Raw genomic sequence first — 21,998 nt, 5'->3', positions numbered from 1 at the left:
ACTCCGCTTAGATTTGTCCACTTCGAATGAAGTTTGTGGCTACTACCCTGCCCTGAGCCAATACCTTCTAGAGCAGGTATCTGCTCTAGAAGGTATTGCCTGAGCCTAGTTTCCAGTGGCTTTTTAACCAAGGGAGATAACGGTTACGAAAACATCACAATTTGCAAGAAAACCAAAGAAAAAATTTTATCAAACATAAAAACATATCGAAATAATTTTTTAATTAAAATTCTTCGCTAATCTATAGTAAAAATTAAATCAACCAAATAAATAACTGAAAGAAAAAGAATTGGAAATGTAGCGAGAAAATTATAGACTACGTTTACATATATGTGCTAAAGACTACATGAAAAATTGAATCAATTTTATTTGAATTTAATTATGAAAGCATAACGACTATTAATTGAAAGTTAAAAATTTTTCTAAAGTTTATTTTGTTTTTTTCCAACCTATTATTGGTTGTTGTGACTTTCACTTTATTTTTTACTCCTTGCAAAAAACCGAAAGGGTTTATGTCGATATCGTGAGAATGATAATTTTTTTTGGCATTGATTGTGAGTAATCTCCTTGAAAATAAATGATATTGTTAAGTCAATTTAATTTCGTGAATTGAAATTGCCGCTATAAAGGTAAGTATTATTTATAAAAAATAGTTGTTATATCCGATTATTTCCTTGCTCGTTTATAACGATTGTATTAATAATGGAAAGTCTGTTCATTCATTTCTCTTCTGGTCGTTGCGTGTGTTGTTGGTAGCGTCTCTTTTTTTTTTTTATATTCCCAATGGAGGTATCCCTTCCTGTATACATTGACAGTTATTTGAATACTAACGCGGTTTTCATCTAAAACTTGTAAACAATATTTGTTTATAAATCTTGTATAGGTATGCGGCGAGTTATTTAAAAAATTGATTGTACGACTTATTGTTTTTAAGTTTGTAAACAAGCGGCGCGCTGTGTTTCAACGTGCTCCATCGAGTTTGTTTACACTTGCTTTCAGATACTTGTGTTCGTGAAGCGCATGTTTCAAATGGAATCATTCATGATCCATGCGTTTATCAGTGTTCTATTTTATGCATTTGTACTCAACCCGTGGCCCGAATGTGGCCCCTCGACCTCAAACCTAATTTTGTGAAAACGGACTTAGCGGTACATTTCGAGATAATTTAACTGACCCTCGGCACAGTTCCAGATCGTGACTCGAGGTATATTTCCGGATCACGTAAGTGACCCCGCGATGCAGTTTCGACGTTACTCGTGTGGCCCGCAGCACATTCTCGGATCACTTAATCAACCCGTTGCTCGCGACGGTGCTCCCCATAAAGCACCCAGGGTGCTCGATGCTCCTATTATGTGTTTGATTTTGTGCTCGCAAGCACTTGATCAACGTCCCAAGTAAACACCTTGTACAAATTGAGTTGAAGGATTGAAATCATCTTGATTTCATGCAGTCGTATGTCAAACTTGCCTGTAAGGGTGCTCTTTTTTTGATGATGGGTACAGGCAGTGCTCTCGACTAAAAAAAGGTTGAAGACCTCTGATTTAAGTGAACCGCAGCATATTCACAGATCACCTGAGTGACCTGTGGCGCAGTTAAAGATCATGAACATGTCATAGTTCCAAATTGTGACTCGTGCTACAGTTCCAGATCACTTAAGTGTCTCACGGTGCAGTTTTCCTCACGCAAGTGTTCTTAAGGGAACCACAGCACATTCACAGATCATTTGAGTGACCTGCGGCACAGTTCCAGAGCACTTGTCCTGCAAAAATTTTTCAAACTAATGAAGTAGTCTGCACTCTCTCTCGTAAAGGTTGAGCCACCTTGCTTTAATGTAAATGTTTAAAGATTAATGTAGTTATCTCTTAATTAATGTATTTTGTTATTAATGGAGGAACAGGTGCTGTATAATCCAGAGATTGGCGATTTCTGGCGCCAAACATGTCCGACGACCCGACCAAAAGTCGCCAAGGCCGTTAGACACTGCGGACGCTGGAAAAAAAATCGCCAGCATGGAAAACAATAATAAAAACCCATTCAAATATGAAAAATATCATGAAACACAAATGAAATATAATAGTATATTTAAATAAACAACGGTCATGCATGGTGTAAAAATAAGCATATTCTACGTAAAAAAAATTAAAGACTATTTCCGGGTATCCAGATTCTTTTAAATAAATAATGGAAATAAAATAAAATAACGAATATTAATAAGAAAAATAAATAAAAAGGATACAGCCCTACCGGTCGACGAAAATGTAATCCTAACGCTCGGAACGAAAAACACTAAATGACTATTCAAACATTTGAAAAGACACGCTAAAAACAACTAACGAAAGGTAATCGCATCGGGAATAATCCAAGACAACGACGCTACTGCACAAAGGGAAAAAACGCTGTTATCCGTTTGAATCGCCCGCGCTTTAAGCGCCATCTATAATGGATGGGTAATGGAAGCTATCGTGGAAAAATCTAGAACAATGACAACCCGGCAAAGCAAGTGAGAGCCCAATCGGCATAACTGAGAGCGCCGGCGCTGGCGACTTATAGCGCCCTTGGCAATCTGGATTATATTGGATTTGGCGGTCTGGATTATTTAATGGACTTTAGTTTGTATATTAACCCAAGATTAATATACAAATTATTATGTATTAATGTGATGAAAATATTACTTAAGACTTTGGATGTGCAATTGTTTCTGTATATCGGCTTGCTTGACGTTTATGTACAGCAGAGGTTCTTAATCAGTGGTCCATGGACCCCGTGCAGAGTCCTTGAACAGGTTTTGAGGGGAGGGGGGTACATGTACTTGCTGGGAAAAATGATTGTTTCTGCATTTGGAACAACTATGACAGTATTTTTCAACCTGTGATCTATCTAAGTTTATAAGGGGTCCTCTGGATGATTTTTTCATTTACTATTGTATGAATGAACACATTTTGTGCTTTGAAATTGATTAATTTATTTTATTTTTAACGGTATGTAAATCAGGAACAGCTATAAAAAAAATCCCTTTTTGGCGATGTGCTGGTAATTTTTTTTCTTTGGTGAAAAAACATCCAAAAGCATGACAAGAAGTCGCCAAGAATGAAACAGAGTCATGCTTTCGGTTGTCTTTCTTGCCAAAGGAAGGGAAAAAAATCTCCAGAACAGCTGTAGTATTTTTTTTTTTTTTTCAGATTTATATTTTCTAGTTCTTTGCTACTTTTCTTCCTGGTCTGCGATGATCATTTTCTTTTGTTTGAATTTTTTTCCACCGGCTATCATTTGCTTTGGTGTCTGTGTTGTCATTTCCTCTTTTGCTATTGGTTATCGTCTGCAGGTGACATCACCTTTAGAGGTTGTTAGTAACAATAGGCTTTAGTATAAAGAGCGTGCGTTTGAATCAAGTTTGTTAGCATTTTATAGTTGTTTTTTTGTTCGTTTATAGGTTATATGGTACATACCATTTTCCTAGCATAACACATTGTTTTTCTTGTTTGAATATCTCATTTCAGATTTGTTTTATCAGGTCGTAATTTTGTATTTTCATTTTTATTAGTTTTTTGCATACCACCCATTTTAATCCCGCATTTGTGTTTTTATTGAACCCAGAGACTGTTTTTGACCAAACCCAGAGCATAGCTGCCAAGTCTTCCGAATTTTCCGGGAATCTCCCAAATTTTAGCTTCATCCCTCGACCTCCCGAATTTTTACGAAAATCACAAAAAATCCCTAGTCATCCCTAAAAAAACTCTACTTCATTTAAAAATAATCCCCGCTTATGAAAACAATCTTTAAGAAATTTCTTGTGGGGCATGAAGCCTCTTTTTTTTTTTTTCCTCTCCTTTCAAAATGACGTCAAACGTCGTACATGGCGAAATTCCCTTTTTAATGAAGTTTTACAAACCCTCTGATGGTAACAAGAAAGTTGTTTGTCTTATCGTGCAGGAAAATAGCTTAGCAGCCAATAGTCCTGGATAATAATTGAAGATTATAGTGACGCACATATGGTCAAAATTTCTTTTGTTGAAGTTATTTACGTGCGATATAACAAAACATGAATATTGATAAGCAAAAACATATTTAATCAATTTTAAAGATACTTATTCCGATGAATTTCCTTTCATCAAACGTTCCAGAAAAGGGCAGACTTTTCCTTTTTACAAGTTGTGTTACGGACATAAACATCGATCATGAAAAGACTGTCATCATCACTCATGTGAAATGGGGAAAAAAAAAAATCAAGCAAGTGTCACAAAAAGTCAGTGTTGTAGTTTTGGGTTGGTAAGATATGGAGTTAGAGATGTGAAGAGTTCAGGGTACATGGGTTCAAACCCGCCCACCTACAAATAGTTTGCCGCTGTGGTGGTCGAGTGGTTACAGTGACGGACTCGCGATGCGAGGATCCAGGTTCGAACCCCACAGTGGTGGTCGGCTGAAGTTGGTTTTCTGTGGTTCCCAACTTCAAGGCGCAAATGCGAGCCGATCTCCCCGTTAAAAAGTCTTGCCACAGAGAGCAACAGTCCTACAACGATAAATCATTCAATCATAACACTTCACTCATAGTTAGAAAAACTGGTGGCAGATGGCAGCTCTACACATAACAAGCATTACAGAGAAACAAAAAACTTCACGTCAGGTTTCACTACACGTACACGCACATTCCCGCATGTACCGATTCGTTGGGGGTTCCGCGGGGGGGGGGGGTGCATGTGTGGTGTAGCAGTAGTAGGTAGGGCTCGGGATCCATGATGTACTTACGTCAGCCACCTCGTTGCGCAATTTGCCTGTTGTGGCGTTGTATTTGTATTTAAAAATAGACGGTTTTTTTTCCCCTTCATCTTCCGATGATTTTGGCGTCATTCACGCAGAATGTTTGTTCACAGCGTTTCTGATTGAACACATTTTTTAGATCACCATTTTGAAGTTTTGGCCTCCCATTTCACTTGTTTTTTGCTTAGGGATTTTATTCCCAAGGGTAAAATCCCTATTTTAATTAGACTTTGGTTTTTCAGTAGGGATTTTATTCCCTACACTTTAACTTTAATTTGTGGAAAATACCTATTTTATTTGGAAAAATCCCTTTCGTATTTATTAGGGAGTGGTTTTATCATAAAATACGGGTTCGCTCAAAAATCGCCCGAATATTCATTTTCAAAAGTTGGCAGCTATGCCAGAGTTCCCCCCTACTGCCCATTGTATTATTTGAAGAGAGTTTGTGGGTTTTTATTACTTTCAATCCTGTATCTTGTCTAAAATGTTTTATTTTAAATGTTGATCCCTTATTTTAGTATAAGAAACTTGTTTTTGGTGTTAATTTTTTTGTTTTAACAGCCATATAGTATTACTATTTCTTTTAGTGATTCATTTCATTGGCAAAAAAGATGTTCAAAAGCATGGCTCCATTTTACTCTTGGCAAACTTCTCGTCATGCTTTCGGGCATTTTTCTCACCAAAGAAAAAAATCTTCAACACATCACGCAAGAGGGATGAATAACAAAAAATTTATCGAACATGGCTGTTAAAACAAAAAAAAAAAAAATGATAAAACGGAAACGACAAAAACAATAACACACAAAGCAACATTCTAGACTAAATGAGGGATCAAGATTAAGAATATAACATATCCTAGACCAGATACTGTATTGAAAATAATAAAAATCCAGACTATTTTGAATGATACAGTGGACCTTTGGTTAATAAGCAGTTCACATGATGTGCAAAAATTTTGAGCAGATTTTGACTGTTAATGAGCGGTTATTTGCATTACGAGCAAAATGTTTTGTGCTTTGATTATTTTCAAGTTATCCCAACTGAGTTAATGGTTTTCACTTTTGTCTATACATGTATTGTGGGTAATATTCTCCCTTGCAGTCTTCAGTAGCGTACCTCATTCGAAAAATGAACGTGTGCGAGCGTGACTGTCTATGATATGAAACGCGTATGTGCACTTGGAGTTGTTTTCAATTCTGCTTGGAGAAAACTGGGCTGATTGCATTATTCAATATAACTTTGATGGGCAAACTACGGTCCACCAAATGTGTTCCAGTAGAAAAGTATCAATACACACAACAGGATCTAGGCTGACCATATTTCTTACATAAAAATACGGAAACAGAAAATCGGGATCCATATGGGATATCACAAATTATCGCCAAAAAAATTGTCAAATGCAAGTAAAATTGTTTACTATTGCTAAAATTGCTGAAAAATCGTCAATGGCGGGAAGTAGAGCTGCAGATGCAATGGACAAAAATTTATAATTCACCAAACAAAATGCATATGTTTGACAAATATGTGACATGAATATGTTTATGTGACATGATAATCTGGCGAGTGACAATGTAGTTTTTAAATTCCGAGAAATCCTAAAATGAAGGCTGAAGCAAGTGTCATTGGATAAGTTCTTTTTCAAAGTCACACAAAACAATGAGTCTATAAATCGTCCTAAACCCCAAAGCAGAATGTTTTGCATTGTTTGGCAACAAACCTTCAGTTGACTGGAAATGTTCTGACGGTAACAATTCTCATAATATTGTTTCTTAAAATTTTTCCCGATTGTTCTGCAGTAGTATTGATTGTTTTGTGACATATGTAGCAGATTTTGGAATGAAGGCTGCAAACGCTTCTCAAAAATTTAAAAAGTTAGATTGTATTTTTCAATTAAAGATATTTGCTCCATCTTATAAAAAAAACCTTTTCTTATGAGTGACAGTCTTGTAGGAGGCCAAACCTATATTTGGTACGGTAGGCACTTTTAAAATGATAATTATGTGATGGCTTTTTCTATTCAATGCCTTTTCTGTTTAGTTTTCATCTTTGGGTATGGTTGCAGTACGTCCCATGTGTACATAATTCAGGATCGTCTACATGGGGTACCTGCTGCTTTGCATAATACAGTTAAATTGTATATCCTTAAATTCTTGGTAGGGGGGGGGGTTCCCCCCGTGCACCCAAATTGAACCTTTTGTGGTCCTCTATTGAGGTGGGGACTCTGTGAGGTATAGGACTACATTAGGAAGCAACTGTGCTTTGTTATTACGCAACCCCTAACGATAATAAGGGTCCCGTGAATTTGGCTTCTCAGCAAAACTAATAAGCTATACAAAAACATCAAAGGGCAAACGTTCAGGGGCCTTCCTCATTGTGGGGGAGGCGATATAAAGTATCAACTGTGTACTAACGAAGTGCCGAAAAAAACCTCTGGGATGCAAAGAGTTAAGGAAAATCAGCAAATTGGCTTTTTGTCATTCCAAATTGTGATTTGGATGAACTAATTAAAAGGACAAAAATGCTTGTCCTTGCATATACTTTGGCTACAGATACCTAACGCTACCAACATACTGTATTTTAAGACTTTCTGGAGGGTATCTAAACTCCATGTTACCCAAGGGAATGTAGGAATTTGATTTGGTTTGTGTATGAAAGATTGGGATTTTCAGTTGCTTAAACATTATTGTTTAAATTCCTAATTTGACTTTTTACTTGTTTTTACTGTTAGGTTTCTGATGGGCATCACCAGTTTTTTACTTTGTTATTTGGATCTGACTTGAATATAGTTGCGTTTCGTTATTGCTGCTGATCTTGAAAAAAAAGCTCTTTTGATGGTTTTGGTATGTATTTTGCAGAAGTAATATTTTTTGTGATGTGAGACATCGCTTGAAATCTTGCCTTGCATGAAGTAATACATGAAATCATGAATGTAAAAATTTAACAGATTTTGCACTAATTCTTATAAGTTATTCTCATCTGATATTGTCATTATGCATTTTCTTCCATCCTTTTTCATTGTTACAATTCATTATTTCTAGTTTACATGGAGGAAAGTGGGCAGTAGCTCAGATTGATCAGACGTCCTCAATTGTGCCAAAGGATAACCCGAGCTTTCATGAGGTCAAAACTTGCTCCGTCTTTGTTGTAAGGTATAGCCCTGTCCCCCGAAGCAGAATATACAAAAAACGGTGACATGTTGCAGAACAATCAATGCTGCTGCAGATTGATCTCGGGAAAAATCTTGAGAAAAGATGGAGAAAAACTCTTTTGTGTACAAAACACTGTTATGGAATAAAAAAGGCTTTCGTGGCCATTGTGTAAATTAGAATTGAGCTTAAAAGTTTTTGGGTCTTTCGACATTTCATTCACACGAGTGGCGAACATTTTCAAGAAATCATTACGTAACGGCAGGCAAAAAGCTACTACTTAAGCCTTCTCCCTGCTTGAGTCACACTGCCTTGTCGGGATTGGTCTGTTGAGCAAGTCTGTTTTCCCCCATTGGCCGAAGTTGTTCCTAAGGGCTCTGGGTAATGCTTGACCACAAAATTCTCTTCACAAACACCCAAGTGTTATTCAACGACATGAGATATTTTCCACGTATTTTTAGAGAAGCTATCAAAATTCAAAAACACAAGAACTGCTTCAACAGAAAGGAATAGAGGATGAAAATCAACAGTGCTTGGTTTCCCATTTTAAAAATGATGAGATTGAAACCCAAGCATTATCCAGAGTCCTTAGGAACAACTTTGGCCAATGGGGAAAACAGACTGACTCAACAGACCAATCCAGACGAGACAGTGCGACTCAAGCAGGGAGAAGGCGTAAGTAGTAAGTCTTTTGCCCGTCGATACGCAATGATTTCTTGAAAATGTTTGCCACTCATGTGAATGAAACGCTGAAAGACGAAAACTGTACTTCACGTCGGCCAAAAAACCTGAAAACTTTTAAGCTTAATTCTAATTTACTGTTATGGAAATTTTTACTGCAGAGCAATTTTCAGTCAGCTAAGGGTTCGTTTCATAACGTCAAAACATTCTGCTTTAGGGGCCCTGTCACAAAGGTATAGCCCCTCTAGACAAAAGACGAGACTTGGCTAAGTCATTTTGTATCACGTAGGATGATTCTATTCTTTTTTTTTAGAAGGAAAAGCTAAATGCTAAAGCTTAGTCACTGATAAGCAATTATTGATGCAAAATCGCTTTATTTGAACACTGTTCCAGCGACCTGAAAAAGGAGATGAAAAATGGTCAGGGAGAATGTAAAATATTTGGCAAAAGTCAGGGGAATATGCAAATCTACATATGAAATTGATTTTGTGTGTGTGTGTGTACGCGTGCGCTCTCTATACATATCTACAATTTTAGATCTGTCATCAAATTTTGCATATATACCAAATGGGACCCGACTTGAATGATAGGCACTTTAAAATTGCGTCAGAGCTGGGCAAATGCCCGAAATGGGCAGAAAACTGTTGGGCAACAATGGTTTCTCTTCCTCAACAATCACTTTAGGAATATTTACTTTGGCTATCGTGGTTCCCTAGCAATGTGTGTCAGATGTGCATATGCCTTTACAAAATGGTTTGTCATTTCAATATTGCCAATGTAATGTATAATAGTTTATTCTGTTATAATGGTTTGCCACATTATCAATCCTCTTACAGAAATTGAAGAAAACCCGGGCAGCACCAGGTATTATAGCTAGTATTTATTTATGAAATATTATTGTATTATTGACCATTCAAAGCCTATACAAGAGGACGCTGTATATTTGTACACATAAGCATAATGCTGCTGCAAAACAATTTAAAGTAAATGACTCTTCTGCATTTCGGAAAGGATGCCTAATTTTTGTTCCTGCTTGCCGTGAAACGATTCTTTCCAAGAAGAGCGTGTTTTATTCCACTGCACTTAAACTATAGAGAGAGAGAGAAGGTCGCAGATTTATTTATTTATTTTGAATCAATTTGCGGATTTTCCTGGAAGTTCCTGTGATCTACTTTGTCCTCAAAAATTGGATTGGGATAATCACGGTCCCTCACACACACACACATCATGCATTCCATCGCGAAACCTATTCGTGATCGTGCTGCTGAAGATGGTTTACAATGGTCTTTCAGCTTTAAAGTGCAAATGTGAGCCAGTGTCCGTTTTCAAAAAAAAAAAAAGGCGCCAATAGAAGCAGCAGAAATTACTGTAGTCGATCGTCATTGCGTCACATCCTGATGTTTCTTAAAATTTTCATTCCGGGAATAAAAAGAGCATGTCCGCCGAATTATGAATGGTAATTTAGAAACTTCGCTGAATAACAAGCATTAAATCGCCAATGCTTCAGAATGAGTGAATTCCCTAAATGAATTGCCAAATAACGAGTGTCAGATCACCAATATCGTCAGATAATGAGTGCTGAATCGCCAAACATTGTGTTGATTCTTCCGAAATTCTCTCCCATTTTGCAACAATTTCTTTCCGAGTATAAAAAAAAAATTGAAAACTTATAGAAAAGTTTAATTCCATTTGAAGTGCTGCTGTTCCAGACAGCAAATAGTGTCCTCAGTAAGCAAAAATCATCTTAAATAGACTGGTGTGAAAACTTTTATGACAGCTGCTCTTTCAAACAAGGTGTCAAAAGCCTGAAAAACAAAAAACAAGCTGATGCAAAGATGTTTGATAACAAAAGACAGTGCAGTTGTTTTATTTTGGAAAGGGGTGGGGGTTAACGAAAATATTCTTAATTTCGCTGCTTCCAATTTATAAATATCTGCTCCGAATCCTGAATTTTGCTGCTCCAAAACTTCTCTGAATCCTGAATTTTGCTGCTCCACCCCTGAGTCATAGTTAGAGCATCTTGTCATGCTGATTGAATTGCTAAATTGGTTCTTTTTCAAAAAATTTAATTTGAAATCATGCATTGAAATGCTATAACACTTGGTCAGTTAATAAGTTGAAATTGTTGTGGCTATTTGAAAAAAAAAATTCGGGTTACAAAAGCTGCAAAAATCTGTTCATATACTCTAATAAAAAATTTATATTTATGCCATTGCTATTTACTGAAGATAATCGGTAGCACTTTTTTGTACAAAAGTATTTGATAAAATAAAAAGAAATGAAATTATTTGATAAAATATAAAAAGCTTTCTACGGCTTGCCAGTTACGTGGCCAAGCCAAATATATTATCAACAAAATTTTTTAACGACTAATTGAAACTTGAATTTTAGGAATGACGATTATTAGAAAGTCCTTATATGCCGATCTAGGTTAAGATCTTTATCATTATTTCGTTTGTTGTGTTTTATTAATTCATTTGCTTTTCTTTATCCCATTGGACATGACACTTTATTTGATTTTATCCCATGTTGTGATTCCATTTTCAAGATATTCTTTTATTTTAGTTTCCAGATTAATAGCACATATGCCTAACAGTTTTCAATAAATTTGCATTATTTCCAATTGTTCAAAAAGATTTAGGGAAAAATATATACTTAATACTGCTTCTTCCCTCCTTTTGTAACAAGATTTCAAAGAAAAACTGCTTTATTATAACGATATTTTATGCATTAAATTGATTGAAAAAAATTTTTTTCTTCGTTATAATAAAAAAATGTTATTAGTATTTGGGGCTTGTGACGAATTTCTGCAGACAGGTTATCAAGTGACTAAGAAACACAATTTTATGTGTGTACTATTCAGTTAGAGTTCAAAGAGAATACAAAATCTTTTAAAGCTGTCAGCAGAGATGTTAAATACAGGAGTTCCCACTTTTCCTACTTTTTGGTAAAATGTCCTACTTTCTGGTTTTGTCTTACTTTTTTTACAAAATCTTGTCAACAAAATCTGTGTAACTTTTTTTTAAATGAAAAGGGAATCACAGATCAAAATATTGTCAAATAATACAAATGTAGTAGATTGCAATTAATGATTCTGCCAAAGCAGAAATTGTATCGTTTTTTGAGGTTATTTGGGGGTATATGTGGTTCATAATTTTTCCTTTGCTTAGTTGGAAGGTTCAAAAACTCATTTTGTGTCAGTGTTTTGAGTAGTGTTTGAGTAGTAGTAGTAAAACTTCTATCTGGATAGAAAAAATGATTGTGTATTTACTACTTAATGGTCTTAGAATATATTGATTATATCGTCGGCATACATGCAAAAGTCGTTAACTCCAGTTTTGATATTTTATCAATTTAAACTTTTGAGTCATTATAAAAAACAATAAAAATTATTTTAACGATTTCTAACTGCTACAGTAGGTTTACTGATCTTTTGATAACTGGAACGTGGTTTGTAGTTGTTCATATCATGAAATAATTTACAGGGACCTCTCGTCCTACTTTTTCTACTTTTTGGTAAAATGTCCTACTTTCTCGGTTTTGTCCTGTTTTCTAGTTTTTGTCCTACTTTTCCTAGTTTTTTACCAAATCCTATTGACAAAATTTGTGTAATTGATTTTAATTGAGCATGGAAATCATTGATATATTGCCAAATATTACAAATGTTGGAGAATGCAATTAATGATTCTGCTAAAACAGAAATTGTATCATTTTTAAGGTTATTTGGAGGGGTTTATGTGGACCATTTGGTCGATTAATTTTTCATTTGCTTAGTTTGAGGGTTCAACAAGTATAGTAGTCATTAAAAACTTCTGTCTGGATGGAAAAATAATTTTGTATTTATTACTTCATGGTCTTGGACACTAACATTCATAATTAAAAATTACTGTGCAAATAGGTGAAACAACAGTTTGTATTTCAAAGCAGTTGGATACATAGACCTATTCTAGGTTTGGTGATTCTGATGCTACCCAATAGCATTCAGTTGTCTTCTGTATTTTTAAGACTTGAAGAGGTATAAACAATATTTACAATGCTCAGCAAAGAGCTAGAAATGGAAGTGCTTCATTTGTCAAAAATGATTATACTGGCATTGAACAGTAAAATGTGAACAAATCCCTTTAAAAAATGATGGACAACACAGTAAAACTATCTGGTTCACCTTGCCTTATTTACATCTTGCTTGTAATCTACACATTTTGCACTGTGCTTTTGAAAGTGACCCCGAAGGAGCGTCATTCTTAAAAAACGTACTTCTTCAAAATTTGCTGTGCATTGTCGAAGAGAGTTGACAAACTCTGCACTTTGGAAGACTCCAAAAAAGAATGTAATATATGTGAGGAGAGACAGAAAAGAATTATCTGTGGTGTGTTGTTGCACTGTTTTGGCCAAAAATTGGTTTTGTAACCAAGTCATTTATAATTTTGGTTTGGCTTGAGTCAATCTTATAGGAAACTGAAATAGTGCTATGAAAAAAATAAGTTAATTCAAAATTAATTTTTTTTAAATTATTTGAATTTTTTGTTTGGAAAAAAAAAGTTTTTTTAGGAATTTTTTTCCATTATGCTATGATTATGTTGTCTAAGGGGGGTTATCCTCCCCCATCCTACTTTTTAGTCCTGCATTTTCTTACTTTTTCTCATTTTTTGAGTGGGAGCCTTGAATTTATTGGAGATTCCTTCCAGTCAACTAGTAGTACGTCAAAAGGTTTTTTGTTGACTTGGTGACATTTGCTTGAACTTTGACAATAACGTAACTAACATTCATCATTCAAAATTATGGTACACAGTCAATCTTATAGGATACTGAAATAGTGATGGGAAATTTTTTTTTCAAAAATAAATTTGTGTTTTTTCCTTCATAAGGCTATGATTATATTGTCGGTAAGATGGTTATATTGTTGGTTATATTGAAATGTAGGAGGGGGTACTCACCATCCTACTTTTTATAATTCTTTGAGTGGAAGCCCTGGAAATACCAAAATGGTAAAGAAGTCATCAAGTCATGGGAAAGTTTAAAAAACAAACTATTTCAGACTGTTTATTAGAAAATGTATACTTTTTCCTAAGAAAGTTCATCAAGCCATGTTGGTATCTGTTGCAATAAGATTCTGCTGTGCATTAGTACAGCCAAACTCAGATATAACAAATTGAAAGAAACCAACAATTTTATTCATTAAATCAGGTAAATTGTTAAATTTGAGTCCGATTTATATACTGTTTATATATTGATCAGGAGCATAAACACGCTCGAAATGGAAAATTTTAAAAGCTACATACTTTAGGGTTGCTACAACTTATTTTTGAAAACAATTGAAAAATATATATAAACTTGAGAATATAAAATCATGATGCTTGAAGAAATTGCTTCATAGAAGTTTGGTATGTCCAACATTTTTATCAAATTCCGTCAAAATTGTCATTTTTTTGCAAACCGGAAAAACATTTTCTGTTTAATTTATACAAAATATTGACACGTCTTTGTATAAATTAAAACCAGGCAAAGTTCTAATTTTTGTGATAATTTTCTGTTTAGATGACTCGCTGTTCTTTGCTTGTCAAAACAGAGTACAAACTCTACTTTAATTTTATTTCTTTAGTGAAATCTAAACATGCAGACAGCAAAATGTTTCATGATATTGGCCACTGAAACCTTCCCAATCTTACACTCCCTAATGGCTTTATTGTCTCGTTTACTGGAAAGAACAGATTCTAGCTCCCTTTTTTTGTCTGTCCCTAAAGAAGAGATGAAGATAAAATTCTGGAAAGCAAAATCTTTGAATTGTGGTTTTGGGTGACAAAAGCAAAAAAATGTAGGATAGTTCAAAAAAATCTTTAAAATCAAAGGTTTTTATTTTTGTCAAAATTTCAGAAAAAAATTGTTAAATTGAGACATTTGGTAAATCAGTTTGTTAGATCAGGTTTTACAGTATATTTAAAATGTTGCCATCAAGGTTCACGAGTTTGAATCCAGCCAAAAGAACATCAGAAAAAGTTCTTTACCTATCGAGCCTGGGGCCACCACCAATAGACGCCGCCTTCATTTCCCACTCAACTCTGTTAGTTGGAAATTTTCATACGGTGATATATGACTGGAGTTGGTATGCAGGGGTGCAAGAGCTGCTCCAATTGCGCCAAACTGCGCCTAAACGGTTCTCTTGCTACATGGTGCGCCAAGGCGCCGAATCCCTGCGCATTTGCGCCAATTCTTGTTTGTGGTTCGCGGAGGTACCGCTAATGCACTGTAGTGCGTCAAATATCCGGAATTTAGGAAAAAGAAGCATGAAAATTTTGTTCAAAGGACGCGTTCTTTCCGAGACACGGAAAAAGATATGGAACGAGAAACTTCAATTTTTTTCACTTCCCACCATCTACCACAATCGCGTTATCTCGTGACCTTGGAAAGTAGTTCTACTGCCTTGAAGTATAAAGTCCTATACTGTTATTGGTTAACTGGCGGGCTATCAAAGTCCCTGAATGAATATGTCGAATTTTCCGATTTCTTCTTCGGGTTATATACTGAAAATAACGGTAATTTCGCGTCTGCCAACCTGCATTCAAAGACAGCATACATCGAAAAGGGGATTGGTTTACTCGTTTAAATTACCGAATTTTTTCGGAGATCGTTGGAAAAAAATAGGATCTGTAAAAACTGTTAAAAAAAATTCAATTCAAATAAAGACACGAATTTTTTCATACTAAAGTAACACATCTATTTATTTCAAATCCTTAAGCTCAAAAACCTTATCAATCGACATACCCGTATCGGCCTCCGTCTTCATCACCATATGATCGGAGTTCACATAATCTTTTTTATACAATCTTACTACGTCATCTGACGCGGTACTTACATTTGCATATCTACTCAATATGGAATTTGATCGAGCAAAAACATGAAAACCAACAAAAACTCCAGCTGAAAAAAATATTCATAGTTTTGTCATCTAGTCACTATGTGGTCGTGTGGTTATCGTCGGCGGTTGCCGATCGTGACAATTTCACATTGCGAAAATCCGGATTTGGTGAACAGGAGCAGCTCGAGGAAAAAAATTTCTACCCTATTTTCTAATCTATTTTTGGCGCTACTGACGACTCTTTTTTTTGGTCAACAAAGCTTTTTTCGCCCTTTCAACTCCATTTGGCACCCCTCCTAGAGCGGCACCCATAGGAGCTTGCTCATTTTACATAACTTCTGTGAGATACCTTTTTTATATTAATGTCCTACCTTTCCAAAACATGTTGGAGAGAATGAAACGTTTGCACCCTTTGTTGTTTTTCGCTGTCCCTCTCGTGCATTGCTGGGATGGTACATTGCTCCCTCACGTATTGCTGGGATGTTGCTCAACATTGTAGCACTATTAATTATGTGTGATGGATGGGTTGCACTACAATGCAAAGAATTACAAGAAGTGAAATCAGTTCAGAGAATAGATAGATATTGGGCAGACATATTCAAACTTTGTAACCTTGAAAGCAGCCCAAAGTTCATAATTTTGCGAGTTTTGGTGAAGGCTGTTTCATCTTTAGCACATGGTAACGCAGACAGTGAAAGAGATCAGTGAAAGAGTTCATTGTTAACAAATAAATAAGTCTGTTCAAACATTGAAAAATTTGTCCATCCAATGCTTTAATGGAATAAGACATACAAAATCTTATGTTCAAGGGCATGAAAAATTTGAAAAAAAATTGTCATTGAGATGCTGAACTTCTGAAAGTGACTTGTGATTAGTAATCTATTAACATGATATTAGGTTGAGAAATTATTTAAGTAAATAAGGTATTTATATTTTTCTTGTTTTTTGCATTTTGATTTTAAATTTAATAATTCCTTTAAATTCTGTGAGAAGCTAATTTTTTTTTCACTGAAACCCTTATTATATTCTGCACACACTTTTTTGCTATATCAGGATGAATAAGATTTTGGTGTTGAAGCAGCAGAAATTCTTGCTGCCTAGGTTTTTAGTATGCATGTTGCTTAATTTGAAAAGAGTCTAATAATTTTTATTCGTCATTTCAGTAATGCATGTTTAGTAGTGACAGATAAGATAATTCAGAAAAAATTTAAATGGATTTTAATTTATGAAGGAAATTTATTTAGAATTATTTGTTTCAACCATTTTTGGCAAAACTTCTGGCATTTCACAGAAAAATTACTTATATTACAGATATAGTTCATTTTTAGTTCTGCTCCATTTTTAAAATTTCTGCTCCAAAAATGAAATTTGATGCTCCAAAATAGATGAGGGGCGCTTGCACCCCTGTATGCTGTAAAGTAGTGTATTTAAAATGTTACATCTTCAATTTTAATTTAATGATGATTCAATGTAGTTCAAAAGCTACAAGTTGTTAAATGAACTGAATTATTTCCAGTAATGTTTGACCAAGCTTATAATCTTGATTGTATGTTGGCTTGATATCATTTGTTTTTCCTCACTAAAATTGTTTATTATCGTTACAGACTTGATATTCAATAGAAGAAGTGCACGATGGCTGGCAATTCGATACCACGAATTCAGGTTTTCAGACCTACGATGGACGAGTTCAGAGATTTCTCTGGATACATTGAAAAGATTGAGTCTATGGGCGCACATAAAGCGGGTTTAGCAAAGATTATACCTCCTGAAGAATGGTGTCCGAGAAAGAGTGGTTATGATGACATAAATCTTGTTATCCCTGCTCCCATACAGCAAATCGTCACCGGGAGGGAGGGACTGTTTAATCAGTATAATATGCAGAAGAAAGCCATGAGCGTGAAGGAATTTCAGAAACTCGCAGAGAGCCCAAAATACAGAACTCCTTCTCACTTCGATTATGAGGATTTGGAACGCAAGTATTGGAGGAACATTGCATATAATCCGCCGATTTATGGAGCTGACATATCTGGTTCGTTGTATGACAAAGATGTCAAGGAATTCAACATCCAGCATCTGAATACCATTCTGGATTTGGTGAAAGAGGATTACGAGATACAGATAGAAGGTGTTAATACAGCATATCTTTATTTTGGGATGTGGAAAACTACATTTGCATGGCACACTGAGGATATGGACCTTTACAGCATTAATTATCTTCATTTCGGTGCTCCGAAATCATGGTATGCAGTTCCGCCAGAGCATGGTCGTCGCTTGGAACGCCTTGCTCAGAATTATTTTCATTCAAGTTATAGTAGTTGCGCAGCGTTTCTGAGGCATAAGATGACAATTATCGCCCCTCATATTCTGAAAAATCATTCTATTCCATATAACAAAATTACTCAAGAGCCAGGTGAATTCATGATCACTTTTCCATTTGGCTATCATGCAGGATTCAATCACGGATACAACTGTGCAGAATCTACAAATTTTGCTCTTCCTCGTTGGGTTGAGTACGGGAAAAGGGCTTCGTCTTGTACTTGTCGCAATGATTGCGTGAAGATATGCATGGATATGTTTGTGCGAAAATTTCAACCGGATCGTTATGAACTTTGGAAAATGGGACGTGATATCGGCCCACACCCTGAGGAGCCTTCTAAAGTATATGCGGCTCCACCTCCAAATAAATTGGAACTTGCTTTAGCAGCTCAGAGGATAGAACAGAAAAAGACCAAAATGGGTGGAGGAGGCTATCAAAAGATAAAACGGCATCCTATATCAAAGCCAAAAAGAACAAAATTTAAAATTAGTTCCGTTGCTAAAGCGGATGAAGAAGATGGTGATACGAAAGAGACAGAAATATATGATGTTGATGATATCAATGCAGAAAATGACAATGCAGATAATTCAAACAGCTGCGATGATATAGAGCAGGATCTGATTAAAATCAGAGGGCATAAAAACAATAGTCTTGTGAAAGAGGACGAGATGTTTGAAGATTATGAATGCAATAAACCAAGAACATGTTATGATGAAGATACAGAAGAGATTATCCTGCCAAATGTAGAAGATGAATCATTAGATTTATCGCCCCCACCATTGATTGCAGCCGAATCACCTGTCAGTGAAATTTCATGCTTGGAATCAGAGACAGCACAAGCATCAGTTTTGGACGAGGAAATACTCAATAAATTTCCAAAATTTAAGGAAGCCATCAATTGTGGAACGCTGAAGTTAACTTGTATTGACCAAAGTTATCGTTCTTCTACTCCAAAGCAAATGAGTGTCATAACTATAGGAATTTGTTCGAATTCTAAAGAAAGCCCACCAAAACTTGTCAGAGAAGGCTCTTCAGGTGCGACATCAGTGAAAGGTGCCGATTCTGCTGGTGGCTGGACTTGCAAGCAGACGCAGGGATTGAAAGTTAAATTTGTGCAGCCAAAACAGTACACAAGTCATCCAACCTTAAAAAGAATGGGAAACATTACAATTGAACCACTCAAGATTCAAAGAAATAAAATGGTCTCAAATGTTGCTTCAGTTGCCAAGGAAGCATCATATTCAAAAATTTCAGAAAGTGACACCAATTCTCTGAACGCTCACATCAAGCAAGTGATTGATAATTCAGAAAAAACTGACATGACAACTGAAACAAAAACAGGTGAATCAAGTGAGATAGATAAGCCTAAAGAACGTAAAAGATATAGAAGGGATTCCAAAGGTTCGTCTAGTAAAGCAGTGAAAGCTGCATCTGACAGCTTGGGTAACTGGGCTTTGCCTATTCTCGAACTATGGCATCATAGGCCTTTTGACTTTGAAGAAGAACAGAAGTTCAACATGCATTGTTCTTCCATCAAGCCTCATTGTTGTATCTGCATGATCTTTAGCCCCATAGAAATAACTAAAAACTACCCAAATCCACCAAATGAATCTGTTCATCGCAGCAAAGTCAATATGCCTGCTTTCTGTTTTGGAAACGGCATAGATAACCAGTGCATTCTTGATCAGAATCCCATGTTGTCCAAAGAAGGTATCTCTACTCTTCTGGTCTGCGAAAGCTGTAAAATATCCGTTCACGCAGCATGCTATGGCGTCACAATGCTTCACATGGGTCCTTGGATGTGCACTCGGTGCTCAAATAATGCTTTAGACGCACAGTGCTGCCTCTGTGTTCTCAGGGGTGGTGCCCTGAAGCCCACAGATGATGGTCGTTGGGCTCATGTGCTGTGTGCAATTATAATCCCAGAAATTTACTTCGAAAACATCATTCTCAAGGAACCCATCAATTTGTCTAAACTTACACCTACGAGATGGAAACTCAAATGCAAATACTGTTTAAAATCGACTCAGAGCCAGGTTCCAGTTGCAGGTGCGTGTATTCAGTGTCTTTCTGGAAAGTGCTACCTACCTTTCCATGTAACTTGTGGATATGTCGCAGGAGTTGTATACGAAGCTAATGACTGGCCTTCTCCTATACACGTCATGTGCACAAAGCACGTGGGGGCTCGTAAGAAACCTCCAAAAAGGATGCTCACCCCAGTCAGTGTCGGCGATAAGGTACTAGCGAAGCATGGGAATCGCAGATGGTACTGGGTTGAAGTGCAAAATACCTACGTACAAGAATTTTACTCAGTCCTCTTTGAGGATAACTCCACGTCTATCAACACTCTACCGGAAGATATCGTATACAGAGAATACACCACAGCGGGAAATCCAGACATCAACGAGAAGATCAGAGTTAAATGGACTGATGGTAAAATCTATAGTGCTCTGTTCAAAGGCTCTCGCTCTTGCGAAATTTATGTCGTGGAGTTTGATGACGGTAAAGTACTTTCCTTGGAGAGGAGTCAAATATATGCACAGGACGAACATATTCCAAGGATGGTTCTCACCAAAATGTCCCATTCATCAGAGAGACACGATCATTTCCAGATTCCCAGCGAAGGGAAACGCAGAAGAATCGCTAATCAAAAATACTGTCAGGATACATGAATGTTTAGATGACTGGATTTTTTTCCTCCTTCATATGCTGAGTTTTCGATTTTTTTTTTCACATCCATCACATTATTCTTGTGAAACTGCCATTTCTCGAGAACGAGATATTCATAATTTCGTGTGTGTAAATTGTGCCATGTTCGTGGCAGGTGAACTTTGTGCACTCAGAGTAAGCTGCTCAGCGTTTTAATGTTAAAGCCAATATTACAGTGTATATAAAAATTATTATGTATGTGTATATATATATGTACGTACGGAGCAGCTCTTTTGAGTGTTTGGAACTCTGGTTAAGCTCCAGCAGATTGTATTTGTATCGAAACTTTGTCAAAATGTTCTTGAATTCATGATATATGTGTTATGTAGTAGTCCTCCCTCTGGTTTTTTTCCTCCTCATATATTGCATTTTTTCATCAATTATTTTTTTTTGTTTGTGTCCTAGTGTGAAAAAAATAGATTTAATTTATATCATGTAAATAAATGGACATAAGAGAGGAAACTTAATTCTTATCAGTACTTGGATAGAATGCTGTAGTTTCATGCATGTTCATTGCTTTAATGTTTCTTGTATCTTACTAAACAATGACATTTTATGGTTTCTGCACTAAGATTATAAAAGACAGTTCAGTAAAATTTAGAATAGTTTTTTTTTTTAATTGAAAGTTGGTGAATGATTATAATTTGATAACATTTTTCCCACTGACACTTTTAAGTAATTTTCATTCGATAATCATTGTCTCTTCATAATTTGGATTGTAAAGTTTTGAAATAGTTTTTATGTGTTCTCGAAGAAAAATTGAATTCTGTACAATATTGCAATCTGGATCGGTGAGTTTAAAATTCTTTGTAGTGGAAAATAGATCCAAAATATTTGTTCTATTCATAACGATATGTTTATTTTGGAAATGACTGTACAGAGTACAGTGCAGTAATATGGATGCAGATTCTTAGTGCTAAACAAAATGCTGAAGTAAATATTGTCAATTTGATGCTTTGCTTAAGAGTTATCTTTCTTTTATAAGTGATTTTTATGTGATACAAGAAGATTTCTTTTTGAGATTTAATTTGTCTAATAAAAAAAATTTGTTGAGAAGTGAGGCTTGAAAATTTGTATATGTTACAGCCAGCGTCCAAAATCTGGCCAGTTCGTGAATGGGTTGACCAAAGCCAGATGTTAAATTTCTAATCTAATCTTTTAATCTAATTTCTCCTTAACTTTAATCAAATGGTTTGATCAATTTGCAAAGTGGCCATACATTAGCCATGACGCATGCTCTTACCTTTAATTGATGCGGAACAGTACCTGCACATAAACGGTGGTGACGATTATCTCTTTTCATGTCTGAATATGCTGGAGTGCATTTCTCTTAAAATTATGAAATTCCGTTTTTTATGCAACAATATTAGCATCTTCAATCACTCGATGGATAGGTTCTTTGAGTAGTTCATTTGTATGGGGTTTACTTCTGCCTACAAAGTTCAGCTGGCAGCTGATCTGGATGACCAAAAGATTTAAACAATTAACAATGGAAGTTTTCCAGAATTTTTGGGAAACTCATTCAGGTGTTCTTGGA

General features: G+C 35.7%; 1 protein-coding gene across 1 annotated transcript; it reads left to right on the top strand.

Moving 5' to 3' along the window:
- Positions 1-520: 520 nt before the first annotated feature.
- Positions 521-21,515, top strand: LOC149068569 (lysine-specific demethylase 4A-like). The gene is made up of 3 exons (XM_089250484.1): positions 521-629; positions 7,484-7,595; positions 17,040-21,515. Exon 3 carries the CDS (start codon positions 17,068-17,070, stop codon positions 20,422-20,424), a length of 3,357 nt encoding a protein of 1,118 aa, XP_089106610.1. The 5' UTR covers positions 521-629; positions 7,484-7,595; positions 17,040-17,067; the 3' UTR covers positions 20,425-21,515.
- Positions 21,516-21,998: the final 483 nt, after the last annotated feature.

Source organism: Pholcus phalangioides, unplaced genomic scaffold, assembly GCF_987345545.1.
Source record: "Pholcus phalangioides strain wild (caught in Gottingen) unplaced genomic scaffold, Ppha-v1.0 ptg000024l_1, whole genome shotgun sequence".
Classification (NCBI taxonomy): domain Eukaryota; kingdom Metazoa; phylum Arthropoda; class Arachnida; order Araneae; family Pholcidae; genus Pholcus; species Pholcus phalangioides.
This window is presented reverse-complemented; position numbering and strand designations above follow the sequence as displayed.